This window comes from Pseudoliparis swirei, chromosome 3, assembly GCF_029220125.1.
Source record: "Pseudoliparis swirei isolate HS2019 ecotype Mariana Trench chromosome 3, NWPU_hadal_v1, whole genome shotgun sequence".
In the NCBI taxonomy this organism is placed as follows: domain Eukaryota; kingdom Metazoa; phylum Chordata; class Actinopteri; order Perciformes; family Liparidae; genus Pseudoliparis; species Pseudoliparis swirei.
In genome coordinates this window covers 15,328,585-15,350,665 of record NC_079390.1, presented here as the reverse complement: position 1 = coordinate 15,350,665, position 22,081 = coordinate 15,328,585, and the positions used below count along the sequence as shown (strand labels likewise).

Genomic DNA, 22,081 nt, shown 5'->3' with positions numbered 1-22,081 from the left:
CTCTGTCCATGAAAAACGTCATGTTTTCTTTTCTTTCATCACAAAATGCAATACAGGTGGAAGAAGAACAAACTGAAGTTGTCTCCTATTAATTGTTGGGTCTTCCTGAGATGTGTAGAACTGGTTTGAGTACAGATGTTATTCTTTCTTTTTTTTCATGACCCTCTTGAAAACAACAAAACAACCGTGTGAGTGTGTTCACTGTTCGTTACAGGCGTAGACAACTCAGTACCTCAAATTGTCTCTTCATGGAAATCTCTAGTCCAGATGTGTAACCATTCAGTTTATTTTCTTATGTTCTTATGTTCACCATCTTGGAGAAGTCAGTACTCATGATGCTTTAAAAAAAAAAAATTTGTTGGCACAAACACTAACAAGAATGTATGGCTATTGTAATTCCTGCTCACTCCCACTCTTTCTAAAATGTAAACTTTTTAAGCAAACAGTCGTTTTTTTTGTATTTCAAATGTCTTGGTATGCTTGTTGTAGTTGTATATTCATAATGGTGTATATTACATCAGTTTTTATTTATTAAAATGTTTAAATTTTCTAAGATGACTGTTCTTGTTATTGAGCAAAGTGGCCTTCATCATTGAGAGATGCAGAGAGGTGTTTACTCAGCACTGTGTAAAGGGCCGTGTCAGTGTTGTCCATTTCACAAAGGTTCCCTTCGGTTTCAGGCAGCTAGTCATTTTAACTCGCTAATAAACATGCAAACCTCAGCTCTCTAATCTAGATACTTTTAATAGCAGGAACCTTTTCAGTTACAGACTTCTAATTCTGGACCTGCAATCCCATTCAAGTCCAGAGTATAAACACATTACATTTATACAAAAGAGTTGTGTGTGTTTAATGCTGAAATCATGTCATCAATCACTCAACGTCATGTAAAGCGATGTCATTGGGGGAAAACTGCATCAACCACAATGCCCGGTCGACGATGACGTCAGAGAAACACACCTCCCACTGTGATTGGTTGGTGTGCTCCTGCTCCAGAGCTGAAGGTGAAGTGGGTGAAGTGTTGACTCTCAGTCCAAAATGTCATCCAGTGGACTTTTAACCTTGCGCACGCAATTTTGCAAACGCCTGGTAAGTGAAAGCGTGTACAAAACATGTTTGTGTTCGTGTGTTTTACTCCTGCGGAGGGACGCAGTAGCGACGGCCCGTCTGTAAACACTGGGCCTCAGGTCGAGCGGCTCGGCTCAACTTTTTGACTCGTCCTTGACCAAAAAGTAGTGAACACACCTGAGAAGTGTCTCGAGCGCTTTAGTGTTCTCATGTGCCCTTTGTTCTCAACACTGTAACTGCAAAGTCTGTTTGTCTACAAACTAAAGGTATTAACAGTTAAAGCAACACTATAAACTAGCTTAACTGACTAGTAGAAACAGTCGGTATTTTTAACGAATGGCGGGGACAAGTTTGACCCACGCGACACCTCACGGTAGAAGCTAGTGGTCACCTGTATTCTTCTTTTATCCCGGAGTCCGTGCTTTAGCTGAGCTAACGCCAGCTGTTTGTCTGCGCCCTTGTTGTTAGCATAGCTCACGTCTTTCTCACGCTTCTCTCGCTACGTGGACGTCAGACTTGCCCCTCAAGTTGTGATAAGAAAGATAAGAAAGGTGCTTATCCCCGTCTGTGTCCTTCCGTTGTAGGCTCACAGGTACCTGGCAAGGACCTACACGTCTCGCCCGTCGCTCAATGTGAGTACAGTAACTGCCATTTGATAATCGTCACATTTAAATGTTTGCACTGCGCAGGTAATAATGCACGGTTTCAGGAGGTCGTCATCGTCAGTGCGGCGCGCACTCCAATGGGCTCGTTCAGAGGCAGCCTGGCGGCGGTGCCAGCCACCAGGCTGGGCTCCATTGCCATCAAGGGAGCCATAGACCAAGCAGGTATGTTGAGATGGAGGCTGTTCTCCTTCACTGAGGCCTGAGCATGGATGAGCTGATGCACCAGATGAAACGTTTCACCTGTACACATGAGTGCTGCATCTAAGGGGAGACGGCTGAGTTGACCTTGTGTTCCTGGTGTGTAGGAATCGCTCCAGAGGAGGTGAAGGAAGTCTACATGGGCAACGTGCTTCAGGCAGGAGAAGGGCAGGCGCCCACAAGACAAGCCTTGCTCGGAGCAGGTATCGCCCTCATTTCAAAGATTTGCATTGCAACTAAATATCGATGTCCAGAAATGTGTTGGCGAATCAGAAAAGATTGCACTTAAAGCAGGATCGTCAAGTTGTTTGGCTGTTGGAGCTGTCGGTTCCAGGAGATCATTCATTATTATAATGTATCGTCCATGAATGGAATATCGTGAAGGAATCATAAATGAGTTATTGTGATTGACAATTAAATCCTCAAAGTGGATAAATAATCATGAATATGCACATACTGACACACATTTCTCTAGAAATTATAGAGCTCCTGATAAAATCTGAAAAATACTCCATACTTTTCATTTTTCAAGTATTTGATTAACAAAACAAAAACACGTGTTTTTTATTTTAATTATTAATTTATTAAATTACCGGGAAACATGCTACACCTAAGTTAAATATAAATCGTTATCGAGATATGAAATTACTAGGGCTGTCAATCGATTAAAACATTTTTGAAATTCATTAATCGCGATTAAAAGTTTTTTCTTCTTCTTTTTAAAGACAAAACTTCACACAGAGCTGTGTTTTCAAAGAGGCTCCTTCCTATAAAGTGCCAGCGAGGTATTTAATATCGTGGATGATAAATTGTTTCTTCAGTGAAACATCCAGATTAGTAAAAAAAAGAACTATATTTGAGACACCAGGTCCTGTCATCTTTATCATTGAACAGCAGCAGAACCAGTGGCCTTGGTAAACTAACTGACATTCAAATATGTCCTGTTAACCCTCTGGAGGCTGGGCTCATGTTCTCCATTTTACAAAAAAATTTAAATTCACCTTTTAAAGGCTTTTGCATATGACACATACCCACGTGTTATACATCAAACATTCCAGAACAATCTCATCTCTATATAATGAGGCACAGTTGTCCTCGCGCCGTGTTCTCTGGTTCTCTGACTGACAGGCAGCTAATGAGCCTCACCTGTGTGGTGGGAGGTCCTTTGTGATTTACTTAGTGTTCATTGGTTGTTTTTTTTTGCTAAATGTTGACAGACAAACGGATTGACAAAGCATGGTGAAGGTTTCGTGTGACGAGTTCTTTCCGCGCTGCGTCCCCGACACGCCCCCCCCCTCTGTGGCTCGGAGGAGCAGACGGGAGGAAGGAGCGGAGGAGGAAACCCGACTGATTAATCCAGGAGTTTAAACTGATGTCTGCTCCGTATTTTCGCGGAGAACTCATAGTTTTAAAAGCGGAAACAGTGTCAAATCGCACTGCCGCTGTTTGACACTCAGGGGAGTGAAAAAACTTCAACGCACACCGGAAGTAAACAAAGTTCCGTTAAAATATTTTTGTGCGTTAATCGCAGCCAAATTAATCGCATAGATTAACGCGTTAACGCTGACAGCCCTAGAAATTACCTATTTTGTGAGAAGATTGTGAGCAGCCTTATCTTTAAGCAGCTAATGGGTTCTGATTCTCTTTAAATTCAAAACTTGAATACTGCCCTATATGCAATCAAAAAGCTGGCAGCTCAAAGGTGTCACAAGGTTGATCTCCAGTTGCTTGTATGTCATTATTAATATTAAAGCAAGGTTGGAAGCCAATGCAATATAAATAACAGAAATGATTGACGGTTCACTCTGAGTTAATATTGTATCGTTATGAAATATGCAATTCCCCTGTGCCAGACTGACGTACAAATGCAGAACTGAGTGATGGTCAAGATAATATTGGTGATATCTATTAATCTTTTGCCAATGCTAATGTGTCTGTTTCTATCTTCAGGCTTGACTCTTGGCACTCCAGCAACCACCATCAACAAAGTCTGTGCCTCCGGGATGAAGTCCATCATGCTGGCAGCCCAGAGTCTAATGTGTGGACACCAGGTAGCATCAGCTTTGAATACGCACTCCTTTCTGCTCACTTGAATTAAAGTACAAACACAAATCTGATCCCTGGCAAGAGCCAGAACATTACATTACACGTCATTTAGCTGACTCTTTTATCCAAAGTGACTTACAATCCTGTTACATTCATACACCGTAGACGCAGCTACAGGGAGCAATTCAGGGTTAAGTGTCTTGCTCAAGGACACATCAACTAGGGTGGGGATTGAACCTCAAACCCCCTGATTGAAACTTTGTTGTGACCAAAAACAAGCCTTGTTGTCCATAAGATGTGATTATTGCAAGCTGTGACAGTGTGGTCATCGTGGTCACAGCTTTCAGTTCTCGGACAGAGTTGCTGAAATTAACAAATCCTATCAAACATAATAAGATACAGAAGAAATTAACTGATAGGAACACAAGCTGCTGCTGTGTATAATGTGTGATCTCAGGACGTGATGGTGGCAGGAGGCATGGAGAGCATGTCCAACGTACCTTACGTGATGACCAGAGATACCCCGGCCTACGGAGGTGTAATGGTGGAAGACCTCATTGTCAAGGATGGACTCACTGACGTCTATAACAAATTCCACATGGTAACTATCGAGCTCCTGTTTAATATCTAATATCACCACGTCATATAGTTTTACTCTTCTTGGAGATGTCATTTGAATGCATGTATCTCATAATAACATTTTGAGTTGAATAGTGGTGTTCTGTTATTGGACTTCTGTGCTAGCCACGGCTTGTCTATAACGAACACCATGTTCGTTATGGGGGGGGGGGTTTCGCACCAAATCCCTGGCAGAGGCCGCTAAGGTTGTTAAAAAGCTCCTTGGTGGCAAGGCGCCGGGCGTGGATGAGATCCGCCCTGAGATGCTGAAGGCGCTGGACATTGTTGGGCTGTCTTGGCTGACACGCCTCTTCAATGTCGCGTGGGGGTCAGGAACAGTGCCCGTGGACTGGCAGACCGGGGTGGTGGTTCCCATTTTCAAAAATGGGGACCGGAGAGTGTGCTCGAACTATCGTGGAATCACACTTCTCAGCCTCCCTGGGAAAGTTTATGCCAGGGTCCTGGAAAGGAGGCTCCGACCGCTGGTCGAACCTCGGATTCAAGACCAGCAGTGCGGATTCCGTCCCGGTCGTGGAACTGTGGACCAGCTCTTCACCCTCGCAAGGGTCCTCGAGGGGTCCTGGGAGTTTGCCCAACCAGTCGTCATGTGTTTTGTAGACTTGGAGAAAGCTTTCGACCGGGTCCCTCGGGAGTTGTTGTGGGGGGTGCTGCGGGGGTATGGGGTTCCGGACCCGTTGCTACGGGCTATCCGGTCTCTGTACGCCTGCAGTAGGAGCTGTGTTCGCATCCTCGGCAGTAAGTCAGACACGTTCCCGGTGGGTGTTGGTCTCCGCCAGGGCTGCCCTTTATCACCGGTCCTGTTTGTGATTTTCATGGACAGGATATCTAGGCGCAGCCTGGGGGTGGAGCAGGTCAGGTTTGGGGGTCTTGGGATCGCCTCTCTTCTGTTTGCAGATGATGTGGTCCTGTTAGCATCCTCAGACCATGACCTCCGGCACTCACTGAGGCGTTTGCTGCCGAGTGTGAAGCGGCAGGATGAGAGTCAGCACCGCCAAATCTGAGGCCATGGTGCTCTGCCGGAAACCGTGGATTGCTCCCTCCAGGTGGGGACAGAGTTCCTGCCCCAAGCGAAGGAGTTCAAGTATCTCGGGGTCTTGTTCACGAGTGAGGGTAAGATGGAGTGGGAGATCGACAGGCGGATCGGTGCAGCTGCAGCAGTAAAACAGGCGCTGTACCGGTCTGTCTTGGTGAAGAGAGAGCTGAGCCGAAAGGCGAAGCTCTCAATTTACTGGTCGGTCTACGTTCCAATCCTCACCTATGGTCACGAACTTTGGGTAGTGACCGAAAGAACGAGGTCGCGAATACAAGCGGCCGAAATGAGTTTCCTCCGTAGGGTGGCCGGGCTCAGCCTTAGAGATGGGGTAAGGAGCTCGGACATCAGGAGGGAGCTTGGAGTCGAGCCGCTACTCCTTCGCATCGAAAGGAGTCAGCTGAGGTGGTTCGGGCATCTGATTCGGATGCCTCCTGGACGCCTCCCGTTAGAGGTTTTCCAGGCACGTCCAACTGGGAGGAGACCCCGGGGAAGACCCAGGACACGCTGGAGAGATTATATCTCCCGGCTGGTCTGGGAACGCCTCGGGATCTCCCAGAATGCGCTGGAAAGTGTCGCGGGCGAGAGGGAAGTCTGGGTCAACCTGCTGGGTCTGCTGCCCCCGCGACCCGACCCCGGAATAAGCGGATGAGAATGGATGGATGGATGGATGGATGGATGGAGTTGAATAGTATATAAAGTGAATCCTGCTTCTGTAATTGGATGCATTTTTGGTAAAAAAAAAAAAGGAGTTTGGTTTAGAGGTAATGCCTGAGGTGACTATGGAAACCAATGAAATAATAGTGTATAAGTAAAGGAGCCCAGTTTTATTTGATTAACTTTTTTTAGGAAGCATGGTTTTATGTTTTTGTTTATGCTTGTATATAAAAATCTTTGACATGATAAATTAGTGAAAGGTGAAAATGTATCTGTTTCTTAACTACGAGTTGCATGTAAATGAATGATGTGTATATTCTACCCATACATGAGCATGTAGCTGCCACATACATGTGTGCGGAACAAACAAAACATCTTTTCTTGATGCGTTGTGCGTTTACGGAGCACGAGGTGGAGCAGGATCTACACATTTAAACTGGTCGGTTTTAATTTCTGTTGCTTCGGCCTCGATTTCTTTCACAGGGCAACTGTGCAGAGAACACAGCCAAGAACAGCAGCATCACCAGGGAGGAGCAGGACGCCTACGCCATCGGCTCGTACAGCCGCAGCAAAGAGGCGTTCATGTCCGGCGTGCTGGCCAAGGAGATCGTGCCGGTCAGCATTCCCCAGAGAGGTACAGCGAGTTGGTCTAGGGCCGCTGAATGTTTACTGAATATAGCCAAGCGTAGCTGATGTGGGTGTGGCTTTGCAGGCAAACCTGATGTGGTCGTGTCCGAGGATGAAGAGTGGAGGCGGGTCGACTTCAGCAAAGTTCCCAAACTGAGGGCTGTGTTCCAGAAAGAGAATGGTAACCATGCCGTTTCATTACTTCCATTTTGCAATTTTTTTTATGAATACTCTCCTGCTACAAAGGGGAAATTAATAACGGTAATCATTATTTTATTTGCTTTGTTCTCGTCTCCTTGTCTTCAGGCACCGTGACGGCGGCAAACGCCAGCACGCTGAACGACGGAGCAGCCGCGCTCGTTTTAATGACGGCCGATGCTGCACAGAGACTCAACGTCACGCCACTGGCAAGGATTGTCTGTAAGCTTTACACACACACACACACACACACACACATATACCTACACACCTACTCACACAGCTACACCTACTTACACACACACACAGATCTGAAAATGAACGTTTGACACACCGCAGATCTACAGATAAATCGTGAGTCGTGACACTGTTGTGTTTTATTTATTGAAGTCAATAGTCAGAATCTGGTTTGTTGAAAGCAATAAAGGTTTGTTGGATGTGAGTTAAGGCAGTTAGAACAGTGTTTTATCTATTTGCCACATAATTAAACAGGACCTTTTTAATTTGTCATAATAATTAAAACATGCATGATTGATGTGCTTTTCTCCATAGCTTTTGCTGATGCTGCTGTTGCACCCATTGATTTCCCCATTGCTCCTGCATTCGCTATCCCAAAGGTGAGTACATGTAAAAAGTACCTTTTTAGTAATAGTTGGTGTGATCTAATACTTATATTGACTAAATAAACCTAACTATTGTACAAAATATCCTCAAGCTGTTGACATGATTTTTTATTTTATCGCTGATATGATCCGTCACAGGAGACATTTGTCAATTTCTGTGCTGACCACGCCAGATAAAACGGTTTGGTCCACTGATCTTAGCTAACGAGAAAGAGGAGAGATCTAATGGACTGCTTAGTGTTTAGCCAGTCCGTGTATTTTAACCATCTGGGGGTCACAACACAATCGGCAAAGGATCTGGAACACTCGTACCCTCACTGACATGTGGAGGGAATAGCTTGAATATTTGAGTCATGAAAGGATCGCATTTTGAACAACTCTTTTCGCCGATGCATTATGAAATGCACGGATTGGCTCCAATATGATTCCTGTGTGTGTGTGTGTGTGTGTGTGTCAGGTCCTGGCTGCAGCAGGGTTGAAGAAGGAGGATATCACCATGTGGGAGATCAATGAAGCCTTCAGCGTGGTCGTGCTGGCCAACATCAAGATGTTGGGCATCGACCCCGCGAAAGTCAATGTGAACGGTGGAGCCGTGTCACTGGGACACCCCATCGGGTAAGCAGCCGAGAGGGACGCACACCGCCTTTCTGGGCCGGGAAAGAACAAAAACACGACCACTTCTCCTGGGAAGAGAGGCGTTCTCCAAAAGTATCTTTTTGTTTTTACTTTCTTTTGACTTGGAAGGGATTTTAGTTTTGACATCTTTTGATCTGATCCAGTAAGTAAGAGACCAAAGAAGTTACATTACATTTAGCTGAAGCTTTTATCCAAAGCGACTTACAATCCTGTTACATTTATACACCGTAGACGCACAGCTTCAGGGAGCAATTCAGGGTCAAGTGTATTGCTCAAGGACACATCGACTAGGGCAGGGATTGAACCTCCAACCCCCGATTGAAAGACGGACCTGTTACCCGCTGACCCATAGTCGCACCATGTTCATCCCGAAATAACCCTTTTCAAAAAAGATATACATGCATTCCAGGCGCGTGTTAAATCGTTCCTCTCCATAGGTAGTTGGTTTGGGAGGACTGCAAATTAGCATTCACTCTGTATTTCTTTACTGGTACAATTATGTTGTACTTGTAATAAAGTTTATTTTTATTTTTCTTTACAACACATTTTTGCTTCAAAATGACCTTTTGGCTTACATTAAGTATTCATGTTTTGTAATTGTGAATTTTAATTGCAAGATATAACTATATACAGAACATGTTATGGATCACTGATGCTGTATTTGATCTTTCTCCTGCCAGGATGTCTGGGGCGAGAATTGTGGGTCACATGGCGCACAACCTCAAGTCGGGCCAGTACGGACTGGCGAGCATCTGCAATGGAGGAGGTGGAGCGTCGTGTATTCTGATCCAGAAATTGTAGGATTTTTAAAGTGGGGACTTCTCTCTCCCTGAAACACCATCTGTGTTCACTCGCTGTCGACTCCAAATGGCGTCTGTAAACTCGCCTTTTTACTGTGAAGAGCACTCCTGTTACAACCGTACCGCCGGTGGCCTTCCACAAGCCGCCAAGTAGGACTCCACTTTCCACACATGACACCACGACTCCAGTGTTTATAACACTCCTTTGTTCAATGAAACAACATTTATTTATATTTAACTCTGAATTTAAATGAAATAAATAGTTTTTATGAAACCACTTTTCTGTTGTTGATCTTCTCTGACTAAAAGTTTGACCATCGTTGATTCATATTTCACAGCATTACATTTTTCTTTTGGTAAAAATACAAAACTAACTTATAATACAATAGAGTCGTTTTAAAGTTGGCCGCTTGGTGGTGCTATTTCCCGTGTGCTCTTGTCCATGTTGCAGTGAGTGACCAGTCAGAGCAGAAATTACTCAAACAAAGTGTGTGTGATTTACAAATAAACCTTTATCAAACTAATGCACTTTGTTTATTCAAATACTGTACAAAACATACCCAGCAAACAAATGCTCAATATTTTTTTGTAACCATCAGACAGATCCGTGGAATTCATGTTGAGTTGCCGATAATCAGCAAGTAATGCATTTAAAATGAGGCCTCAAAATGTATTAAACTTCCCAAAGCATTTTTTCAATAATTATATTCAGCTTTTTTTCAATACAGTTAAATAGTTGGTCATTTCTTTTTAATACATTTGCGTCATTCAGGTCTGCATTTTGTTGGTATTTTGGTAATTGTTATCAATGAACTTCTTTTAAAAAGTTAAATTTCCCCTAAATTCGATTGAAAATCTCCCCAGCATTAGTAAAGAATTTATTTCTGCTGTTTCTAACTAGTAACTTTTTAATGTATTTTCTTTTCACAATCCCCCACACGCTTAGACTAAGTGCCTCAATCTATTCAAAAGCCTTTTCTTTTTTTGTGCAAAAATCCCAAACACAAATCGATCTTCAAAACAGTGTGACTTTGTGACCCACATTACATTTAGTTGAGACCATATCCTTGCACAGTGAATGGAAGGGAAATAATTACTAATTTTGGATCAGAACCCCCAGTATGTTAGTACGAGTATCGCACGGTGGCGTTGGAGTCGCTCGGTCGGACTTTCTGTTCTCCACCGGCTCTTCGACGTCCTTCATTCCTTCCGGTTTCTGCCACTTGATGCAGTCAAACGTTAAGTTAAACATTGACAGGGTCTGAAAGTCCCTCGGCCAAAAGTACTTGTAAGCCCACCGAACCGTTTGTTCGGCCGTAACTCATTAAACTGTCAGACATTTCTCGTTCGCAGGACAGACCACAACACAAAGTAGGAACAAAGCTCTACTTGACTTGAATCTTTTTGTTGTTGTGTCCTATAGGGCCCTATCTGAATGACGGCTGGTCACCTGTTGACTTTTCCTCCAATTCAGTGATTTATATTGTATGTCGTATACACAACTATACATGACATGTTTACTATTTCCACTTTTTACAGAAATTGCACTTGATTGGGCGACTTCTGGAACATTTTAATTTCCGTGCAGTTTGAGTTGGGAAGAGAAACCACATTCTAGATAAGTTTTGTTAATCCCAGTACATGCATATCACTTGGCACAGTATGGAGCTCCTACAAGAGGTTATCTCTGTCACGAATCAACAGTCGGCCACTGCTGGAGGAGCACGGCCCTCCGCTCATTTATCTCACTTTTATTCAGCTTATCTCAGAGCCTGGCTGTGGACAAAAGATAATGAGTATTAGTGCGGGCCTTCTTCAATACTTCCTGTTCGCTCATGTCATTTTTTTCTGAAGTGTTGCCTTTAGATCGAGCGGCGCACAACAGGCTGACTTGTGCACACAGTGTGATGGGTGTGGTCGTGGCTGTTGATTACATGGAGGACTGGGGGCGTGCATGAGGCAGAGAGAGGGGTAGAGAGAGGACCGACAGTCAGAGCTGAGAGGAATTTGTGGACATTTCAAGGTAGGTGGAAATGTGGTGAACAATGTGATTTAAACTAAGTCGGCCTCCTCTGTGAGCGTTTTTGCCGTTGTGTTTTTAGATTTATTTAGTTAAAAACCTGTTTGGAGGAAATTAGTATTCCTGCTCTGTACTTTTTTACGTTCCTTCCTGTGACCTGACATTCTAATGAGTAATTTGCTCATTCTAATGCTTTTGTTTGCTAAACGTTGTAATTTATGCCACATTTTAGTCATAAGGGAAGTCATGTGTACTTCATTTTTATTAAAATGCTTTATAACCTTTTTTTTCAGAAACTACAGCATATTTCGATTTCAGTACGTCATTTTAGGCGTTTTTTATTTTTACCCCAAAAACTTTATTTGGAAATATTGATAGGCACATAACATAGCAAACATGCACTTCATCTGAATCTTCCATTGTTTTCTATCTTTTTCTTAACATACAAACATACATCAAATCCACACCACCCACTGGTACACCCACCTAGAGTACAGGAAAGGTTGGTTTGTACTCTAGGTTGAGATGCACTTATTGTAAGTCGCTTTGGATAAAAGCGTCTGCTAAATGACATGTAATGTAATGTAATGGAAAATAAATACATACAAATAAATAAAAAGAGGTCACCTCATTTTGCCGAGCCAGACATCAAAACATATCCACTCATCTAAACGCACACATATCCGGCACATCTGCACGTAGACACACCTGCATCACTACACAGCAAACAGGCATCACAATGTATAACCTTTTCTTGGTCCCAGAGTCTACTTCCTCAGGAGCTGTAACCAGTGGCAACATGAATGATGATCAGGTAAGTTACATTTCAAAGAAAGAAGCAACATTTTCCTTGTTTTCATCTATTTTACTTAATAAACAGTTCACTCTTTATTTATTTATATGATTGATTTTTCTGAGTAAATCCAGATCACCTAGTGTTACCTATAGAATATGTCTGTATTTCTTAAATCTATGTACCTCTATCTCCAGGCAAAGGGTCCCACCTATGACAACAAAGGGTTCCAGCATGAGGACAGGAGACCCCCTCCTCGTGCCCCGCAGCAGGATACAAACCCTTCCCTCCCACAAGTGACCCCCAGCTATGTTGCCGTGTCTCCCCAAACCATCAACACCCACCACACCGTGGCGCCCGGAACACCGCACAACACGGGACAAAAGACAGGTACAGTAATGGATGATTCATGTTGCGTCACGAGCCTTTTGTGAAGCGATACTGAGTGGAATAATAAGGTGGGTCTGGTCAGCCAGAAGGCAAATATCCAGAACAAAAACATCTCATTTAATCATTAACTTATTTGTATTTATTCTGCAAAAAAAGAAACTCTGCCTTTCTTAAAGCTCGACTATATAACAAACAACATATTCTTCCTTTTCCAAATGAAAGGTTGAATTCATACTTACTACTTACAGTCTTATTTACGCTGCTACAAAAAATGTAATGTTAGAAACAACGTTGCTCAGTTAAGTAAGAGGGAATTTTCTTACGTTCTGACTTCCCCCTAGTTTTGGCATTTTATAATGCACAGAACCATTTCCCCATAACCACGGTGTCATTGTTTAGAAAGAGTCACATGGTCCATCTTCAAACCAGCAAGGCTCTAGTTACTAAGATGTATTCAATGCATTACCTCACAAAGATGCATATGTTAGTGTAGTGGCCATTTGTCCAGTAAATCAATCAAAACTTTAAATCAAATTGCCACCGTGAGTTTTGAAGCTGACGCAGCCAAAAGAATAATGTCCATTTCCGTATTCCATTATTCTGATAATTTATTTACTAAGCAAACGAGCAAACAAACAAACAAAGATCAAACAAAATGTTGACACTGCCTCTCATGTGCTGGTAAAAAACCATAGGCCACCCTGTTGCATGATGGTCCTGAAGCTACCCACACCTACATATAACCAAAGGTGTGCCCAGTGTTACCCAATCAGTGAACCAATCCTAAAACTAAACATATTTAAACAACAATCACAATGAATTAAACTAAACTAAAAATATCATAAGAAAAAAGTTTTTCTAACTGATATAACCTAAATAGGCAATGATTAAACAATATTAATTTACAATAAAAATAAATAGCTCCTACAGTTATAATAGAAGGAAGATAAACTAGTCAATAGTTGGAGCGATAACGACGTTGAATACTTTGCGACGTTCCCTATTCTGGCCATATTCCAAGCACTTGGTCATCACAGTGGTGACTCGTGCCATGCGCTGCATGTAAGTGGTCGGGTCTGTGAAGGCAGCTGTTTAACTGTTTAAACTAGAGCAGCGACCTCAGTGGAGTCCATACAGTATCTCTGAAGGTGGGTCTTCATCTCCCCGCTGTGCCGGCCGGGTAAGACGGGGGAGGAGTCAGCAGTCCACGTAGAAATAAAACGAGCACAATAGGTTTTTCAAAAAGTCCCCACAAACAGGTCCTTTAGCAAACAGTCGGTAAAAATATTTGAATCGGTCAAGCAGTATGCGGAATTATCGGTGGACGGACAGACGGATACACACACTGGCTCTGCTGACTCCAACCCCCCTACCATCCCTGCTTCATGTAAATGAGACAACATCTTTTACATAATCCACTCATGTTCGCACTCATAATTACAACATAGAAGAGTATTTCTAATGTTACATATGTAGGAAAAATATCAAAGACCAACCACTGCTCTTCCAATTTGATGCTGCACCCTCTCTTCAGTTTATAAGGCTGCTGGGGATCCGTATCTTTTCACCATGGTTATGAAGGTGTTGTAACTCTGAAGCATAAATACATCTATGGAAATTTATAGGACAATACAGAAGATTTAATAGAAGCAATTCACATGAACACAAACCCCTTCCAGGTTGTAGTCATATCATTTAAATTCATAAACATAAAGCAGCTAGAAAAAGCTTCACTCTGTTGGTTTTGTGACTTTCATACTGTATTTTAGATTTAAAGTATGTTTAGTTTCTGTATCTGCTAAGCCTATTTGCATCTTAAAGAGCATGCAACTCGTATTTCATTTTTACTTAATCAGTTTCATCACCTTTTTTTTTTCTTGTGTTGCAGGAACAAAGAAATGTCAGTGGAAATACATCCTGTGTGCGTCCCTGTCTCTGCTCGTCATCCTGGCAGTTGCCGGCCTCTTGCTCTGGTACTTCTGTAAGTTAATTCACAGATGCTTTGCAGCAGCAGAAATGCATCACATGTCATCACGTGCAATTGTTTTCCTGTACGCTGTACACGTGTGTTCGCAGTATACTTCCAGTGTTTACTGGGGATGGCGTGTGGAAGTGGTGGGAAGTGTTTGAGTCACTCCCAGTGGTGCAACGGGGTGAAGGACTGTCCTCACGGAGAGGATGAATCTCAGTGCTGTGAGACGTTAACACACACACACATACAATCATACATACAGAGACACATACACACAGATACACACAGACATACACACATACATACATACACACATACAGAGACACATACGCACGCATACACACAAATACATACATACATACAAAAACACACATACACACAGATACATACATACATAGATACACACAGACATACACACATACATACACATACAGATGCATGCATACACACACACATACATACATACAAACGCATACATACATACAGTACATACATAAACACATCCATCCATCCACACATATACATACAGACACACACATACATGCATAAATACATACATACACACATACACATGGATACATACACACATACACCCATACATACATACACACACACACATACATATACACATACATACACACACACACACACACACATATACATATGTGTCAGTGAATGTCATGGCGGCTAAATGGCGTTGTCCTTTCTGCTTCCCAGTCCGCCTCCACGGGACCAACCTCATGCTGGAGGGTTACTCATCAGACAAGCGGCTTTGGGTGCCGGTGTGTGCTGAAAACTGGAATCACAACTATGGCAGAGCTGTGTGTGAGCAGATGGGGTACAAGAGGTGCTGACCGGCCCTTGTTTTGCAGATTCTAACAGCCACACAACACATACATTTTAAGAATAGCAGCAACCTGAAGCAAAGAGACCAACATATTCTGTTTTAAGGGGCACTTAGATCAGACCATCAGAGGGAAGAATGGCTCATTCAACTTGCTTGTCAACGGTTGGATTCAATACAACGAGAGGTTTTCTAAAGGGACTCTAAACACGAGCGCTTTTGTCCACAGGGGGCGCCAGAAACCCAGAATCAACACAAAATGAAAGTTCCTCACAGCAGCTTTAAAGAATTCCGTGCCTTTTTTATAGCTGCAGTCTGGGAGGAACCTCAGTCGGTCATATCAACATTGTACGACTTGACTGGCTGATATCTAAACTCTCTGAACCCTTGTTTGTCCATCCCACAGGCCAGGTAATGTGCCCTTCACCCAAACCAGTGCCGGTTCTTTGGCCTTGAAGGGATACATTAAGCTGAAGTCTGGAAGTAACCCTGGATCACACATACTTTCCCAGCTCTTGTACAGGTATAACACCCCACGTATCACTGTGTGTTGACCCAAGACCCAGTTTGAGCTGAATCAGTCTTATTCCACACGGTGTAAATGTAGAACTCCTAAATTAGTGTAATTTTGTTTTCTTCTTGAAAACCAATTTCTGTCATCCTTTCCTTTGCAGCCAAAGCTGCTCAGTCAGAGCAGTCAAGCTTCAATGTGTTGGTAAGATGCTGCTTTACCTCGGAAATAACTACCGCCCTGCAATATGTAGGAACGTAGGGGACATGAGCAAAGTTCTGAAAACGGGATTTATCCATCCAGAGGGTAGCGCTTCCTCTCAAAATAAAATGTTCTTTCTTCGAAATTCTCACCTCAGAATGCGGCGTGAGTTCAGCATCCCCCGGTGCTCGCATTGTGGGTGGTACGGAGGCAGCAAACGGAGCCTGGCCATGGCAGGTCAGTCTCCAGATCACCGGTCAACACATTTGCGGAGGCTCCGTCATCAGCCCTGACTGGATCCTATCGGCCGCGCATTGCTTCCAAAAGTGAGTGCCTTGTCTTTACGCCATTTACGGCCCTTCGTACCATTTCTGTCTGTCTTTTTTTTTTACTGTCTTCCGATAGACATTCGGAAAATAATTTTCCCGACCTCTCACTACTTGACCTCTTAGCAGGTACTCCTCTCCTGGGACGTGGACGGTACATTCGGGCGATGTGAGCTTGCTTCAGATGATCAACGGCAAAACAGTGAACAAAATTATCAGTCATGCAAAATTCAACACGGAAACTTACGTCAATGACATTGCTCTGCTGAAGCTCGATGCGCCTCTTGAATTCTCAAGTGAGTATTTGCAAGCAAGAGGAACATTTCATCATTTGAATGATCATTTCTTCATTGGTCAAGAAATGTAAGACATGTTTATGTCTCAGGAACGGTGAAGCCAGTGTGTCTCCCCAACACCGGCATGCATCTCTATGCTGGAAGTCAAGCCTGGATCACAGGATGGGGAGCACTGCGATCATCTGGTGTGTGTTTATATGTTATATACTTCCCATGTGTACTTTCTGAACTTTTCATTCCTCCCCTGTACATTATTTGTCCAAAAAGTTTCAGGGTTTAAGGCTGAAAGTCCCAGTTCGGGATCAGTGCTTTTTCATTCTTGACTGAGCTAACTGTGTGTTTGTTAATCATTGATGTTCTTTGAGGACCGTCACCGGACAAACTGAATCAGGCCCAGGTGACCGTCTACAGCAGAGAGACCTGTAACAGCGCTCAGGCTTTGGCTGGACAAGTCACAGAGACCATGATCTGTGCCGGCAAAATGCAGGGAGGAGTCGACTCATGCCAGGTCAGTCTTTGTTGGTTCTCTCTGTCGCACACAACACACACACACACACACACACACACACTAACCTGAGATATCGTCTCCTGCAGGGTGACAGCGGAGGGCCCCTGGTGGTGAAGGAGGGAGGTTTATGGTGGCTGGCAGGGGACACTAGCTGGGGGATCGGATGTGCTTTAAGAGACAAGCCGGGAGTCTACGGCAACGTTACCTACTTTATCAACTGGGTATATGAACAAATGCAGGTACGGTATGTTTATGCAATAGAGAAGTAATCATCTGTATTCTGTATGAATTGCTCCAATGCCTTGTTGATTTGGAGAAATTCACTAGCTCCCACAAAACTAATCAAGTTGCAGCTTGCGTCCGTCCAGAATCCGTTCATCATTTGATCCTTTTCGACATTTGTGTGAAATTGTCAAACTTACCATGCATTCTTGAGTTATGGCCAAAAATGTGTTATGAGAGGTCACAAACCTCCCAATTCTAATAATTTCATCATTCAGTCCAAGTGGATGTTTGTGTGCTTGAGGTAATCCTTAGATATCTTTATATTGTCCTTCTGTACACATGACATCTATTGCACCTGTCCATCCTGGAGAGGGATCCTCCTCTGTTGCTCTCCTGAAGGTTTCTTCCTTTTTTTCCCCTAGAGGGGTTATTTGGGAGTTTTTCCTGATCCGATGTGAGGTTTTGGGACAGGGATGTCTATGTGTACAGATTGTAAAGCACTCCGAGTCAAATTTGTGTAATTGGGCTATACAAATAAACTGAATTAAACTGAATTGAATATCACGAGAACAGGACAGATTTGAGGACACATTGACCTTTGACCTCCAACATCAAATCAATGGATCCCAGGCATTAAACACATTTTAATGTCCAGCAAAAGTTGACTTCCGATTGCAAAAAGAAGTTGGATCGTATAGACGTTGATGAGAAAATAACTTATTCCTTCATTTAGCTCTCAGTAAACATTGTAAACATGAGTTTATGGTCTCAATCTCTAGTTTCAAGTCTTCTTCAATACAGTATGATGTTCATTTAATAAATGATGGTCCATTTAGAGTCAAACAGACCATAAAGCAGAGTACGCTGTGTTTTGCATCTTAGATCTTTCACACAGTATTTTAAGTTCATGGAAGTTAATCCTAACCTTCCATTCACCAAAGAATATCTTCTCAAGCTCCACCCTCTTGTGTCACTTCTGGTTGCAAAAGAACAAGATGTCGGCTACAGAATCCCAAACCAGAGGCTTCAAAACTGTAGTCCACAAGCTAATGGCTGATGTTACGATGGTTCATCCTTGACTTCAAATGGAACTTTGGGCCAGTGTTGACAACAAATCAGAGATGTCCCATTCACAAAAATGAACCGGACCGACAAACTGGCTTAAAAAGACTAATAATCAATCATTATTCTAGTCAACAAGTTTGTTGTTTTGATTCTATTTTTAACAATTTTATTTACCTCCACAGAATGATTGACCCAGTTCTCGGAGCACCTGAAGACAACCCTCTATCGTTAATTAGCGATACTTACTCTATCACACATCTTGCACTTTAAATCCGAAGCTCCGAGGGAAGTGTTGATCAGGAAGTTTCAAGAGGACCAAAATCAAAGCTGTACAAACAAAACTGATGTATCGTTTCATTATTTGTATACACTTATCAAAGTCAAAGTCATTTTCAAAGTTCAATTTTCCATATAAAACATAATTTGTGCAAAAACGAAATCTCTCTTTCTGTCTCTTTAAAGTGAATTGCAACATAATGTGCAACATATAGACAACATAGATAAAAAAAAAGAAAAAAAAAAAAACATAATATAGACAACATAAAAGTGCAGACAAAAAATAATAAAAACATGTAAATGAAACAACTTATATTTAACTTAAATTAGTCAGACATCAGCATGTGAGAGAGGTGAGAGGGGAGGAGGGAGGAGAGGGGGGGGGGGAGAGCAGCCAGCCTCCTGAGCCTGGTGATGCCTGGTGTGTGTGGAGGCGGTGTGAGCCTCATTCCCAGTCTCCTCCAGGAGCAGGGCAGGAGAGGGCAGGAGTGAGGGGGGGGTCACTCACAAATCGAGAGGTCGGCGGGTGAGGAGGTGTTGTATAGGGTGGAGGGGATGGAGGGGGGGGAGTGGGGCCCCATGATCCTTCCAGCTGCCTCTCACTGCGGCTGCCGCATTGCTGTCCTGCTGTGGTCTGTGCAGCTTCCCCACAGTGATGCATCCAGGAGGATGCTCTCGGTGCCGGGGTGAAGGTGCACATGATGGATGGGGCTCCCTCTTCTCCTCAGTTTTGGGAAGTAGGCGCCTGGGCTTTTGCTTTGCCAGCGATGTTGTGTTGGCTGTCCACGGTCCTCACTGATTTCCACCCCCCCAGGAATTTGCTGCTGCCCTGCTCAATGTCCGTCACCATAGTCAGTGGTGTGGTGGGTGGTGGGTGTGTGCGAAGTCAACAACATCATCTTTGGTCTGCTTTTTGTTGAGCAGGAGGTTGTTTGTTGGCTCCGCACCACGGTCAGAAGGTTGACCTCCCCTCCCTAGAGGGGTCGTCATCCTTGGTGATGAGACCTATCAATGTTGTGTCGTCTGCATTCGAACAATTTGAATGTTTGCATTTGAACAAAAGCCAAACTATTTATTTGTTTTTTAAAAACAAATGTTGCACAAAGAGCAAAGTTTCAAATTGATGTTGTGTATCAAATGTCTTGTAGACAGAGAGGTGGAGAACACAGAACTCATTGCACACTCAACACTAATCTACACACATCCAAATCTCTCTCTGCAAAACGGTTAAAAGAAAACTTAATCTTCGATATGAATATTTAAATTTCATTGTGTGTAACCCTAATTTCTTGAGTAATTTTTAAAACCCTACTTGAATCCATGCTCCCACCTGTTGGCTCTCACCTCAGTCCTGTGACTTCTGCATGAAGGGGGACTGCTGAGGAAGGACACACTCTCAAACTTATTCTGAGAACATCGTGGCCTGGATGTTTTTCACTTGTGAGTCATATTTACAACTTAATGACACTGCACAAGGCACGGCCTTCACGGCAGGAGGTCACTGTGTCAAAGACAATGAGGCATGCATGAGTCTGCCCCATAACTGTCCACTTGTTATGTTTCATTCAAGGTTATCTGCTGACACACCTGACACTTTGAAGACGGATGATTTCCTCATTCTGCTTTTAGAAAAAGCCCTTTGTCAACTATGTATCTTTGAAGATGTACTTTCAGACTCCCAATATCTTTGCTTGCTGGATTTTCCATGTTTTCAATAATGCCGTTTCTTTTTCTATCTTATTGCTTTTTATCTCTCTATTGTTGTGAAACACGATCAAGGACGTCATTTCTGTCCTTCTGTACACATGACATCTATTGCATCTGTCCATCCTGGAGAGGGATCCTCCTCTGTTGCTCTCCTGAAGGTTTCTTCCCTTTTTTTCCCCCTGAAGGGTTATTTGGGAGTTTTTCCTGGTCCGATGTGAGGTTTTGGGGCAGGGATGTCTGTGTACAGATTGTAAAGCACTCCGAGACAAATTTGTAATTTGTGAAATTGGGCTATACAAATAAACTGAATTGAATTGAATTTCTGAACTACAGATGCCCCAAAAATGCCAAAGAAGAACATTGCTCAGCGGCCTTCAGAAAACCACGAAATATGATTATTTTCATTTTAAAAACATTTATTATGAGAAAAACATCTGCATTTTCTTGGGTCTACAATACATCATAGACTGTTTATGGTTTAACTTTACATGCAGTCGGTTGAGTGCTCATGTAGTATCAGTAACTCAGTGATCCAGCAGAGGGCGCTGTCGCTGCGTGGCCTCAATGTAAACATTGAGGACTGCGTGGCTGACTTCACGGAGTGAGGACACTTTAGCGCGCGCGACCTAGCTTAATCAAACAGTGCGCGCGCAGCCGGTGAAAGGCCGGAAAAACGGCTGTGGTCCAACTAAACGTATTTACATGTATGCAGGTGAATTTACTGCTGACTTTAATTGTCTGCTGTGTTATAAAAGTGTTTATTGCTTTACTTCCGTTGCTTTATGTCATTATCGTGTGCTTTGGGGGGCAAACTTTAGAATTAATATTGATAAGCTAGTAGTAAACCGGTCCGGTCCTGTGGGCACAGGTGTCGTGTTAACGTTAACGAGCTGAAGCTAAGCCCGCCATTGTGTAGGAAACGTAGGGTGACAAATGTGTAGTAGAGTATTTGTACACTGTAGTAGTGCTACTTTTAGTGAAGTATAATTATGAGTACTTTCCACCACTGCGAGCTGGGGGGAGTTACTAAGAACTCCCCAATGTCAACATATACCATTTGCTTGGTTCACTAGGACTTCTAATGTAAATGGACTGGGCCAATGCTCTGCAAAATGGTCTTCCACATCAAGAGGTGCAGCTAGAGAGTAAAGACCCTTTTTGTCTGTGCCTCCTTTGTCCTGACATAAAACCAAGCAGGTAGGTAAACACACAAAGAAAAAACATTAAAACTAAAACTTGGTTTTCACACTTTTTGCATCAATGAAACGTTGGGCATAAAGTAAAATCTTTTTGATTTCAATCCGTGCATCTCGACATGTTTGGAAGAGCCAGCCAAGAAGAAGATTCAGCCTGTGGTCCGTCCACAGGACACCAACCCAAGATCAGCATCGGGGACTGAAAGGAATCTTTGAGCGGTTGCAGGATGAAGCAAGGAGGGAGCCAGGTACTTTACCAGGTACTTTATGTATAGTAGTGGGTTGAATATGTTTCGTCTGTTTACACGTATTGAGCAAATACTGTGGACCAAGCGGAAGCTAACAACAGTCGGAAGCCAAAGTTTCCATCTGTTTTCTTGCATCTCAGATTTAGCCCGTCCACTTGGGTCCAGACTGAAATAACTTGGATTGCAGTGAAAGTTTGTACAGATATTCATGGTCCTAAAAGGATCAATACTATTTATTGTAGTGACCACTTGACCTGTCCATCACCACCACTGAGGTGGACATGTTGTTGTCTCAACTAACAGGTAGGGAAATGTG

General features: G+C 43.2%; 2 protein-coding genes across 5 annotated transcripts; both read left to right on the top strand.

Moving 5' to 3' along the window:
* The first annotated feature begins 993 nt into the window (after positions 1-993).
* On the top strand, positions 994-9,464 carry acat1 (acetyl-CoA acetyltransferase 1). The gene is made up of 12 exons (XM_056411589.1): positions 994-1,089; positions 1,653-1,700; positions 1,778-1,895; positions 2,039-2,134; positions 3,882-3,982; positions 4,435-4,578; positions 6,787-6,937; positions 7,016-7,111; positions 7,237-7,350; positions 7,681-7,745; positions 8,209-8,366; positions 9,068-9,464. Exons 1-12 carry the CDS (start codon positions 1,039-1,041, stop codon positions 9,186-9,188), a joined length of 1,263 nt encoding a protein of 420 aa, XP_056267564.1. The 5' UTR covers positions 994-1,038; the 3' UTR covers positions 9,189-9,464.
* A 918-nt stretch (positions 9,465-10,382) lies between these two features.
* Positions 10,383-18,696, top strand: LOC130191930 (transmembrane protease serine 2-like). 4 transcript variants are annotated; one of them, XM_056411684.1, is made up of 14 exons: positions 10,387-11,210; positions 11,972-12,021; positions 12,198-12,390; positions 14,279-14,371; positions 14,467-14,583; positions 15,080-15,209; positions 15,613-15,729; positions 15,881-15,921; positions 16,076-16,244; positions 16,371-16,540; positions 16,630-16,725; positions 16,906-17,048; positions 17,135-17,287; positions 18,521-18,695. In XM_056411684.1, the coding sequence occupies exons 2-14, from the start codon at positions 12,007-12,009 to the stop codon at positions 18,527-18,529; spliced, it is 1,446 nt and encodes a 481-aa protein (XP_056267659.1). In that variant the 5' UTR covers positions 10,387-11,210; positions 11,972-12,006; the 3' UTR covers positions 18,530-18,695. The 4 variants fall into 4 exon arrangements, with proteins under 4 accessions (XP_056267658.1, XP_056267659.1, XP_056267657.1 ...); XM_056411682.1 differs by having other exon boundaries at positions 10,388-10,558; positions 11,042-12,021; XM_056411683.1 differs by having other exon boundaries at positions 10,383-12,021; positions 16,374-16,540; positions 18,521-18,696.
* The last annotated feature ends 3,385 nt before the right edge of the window (positions 18,697-22,081 follow it).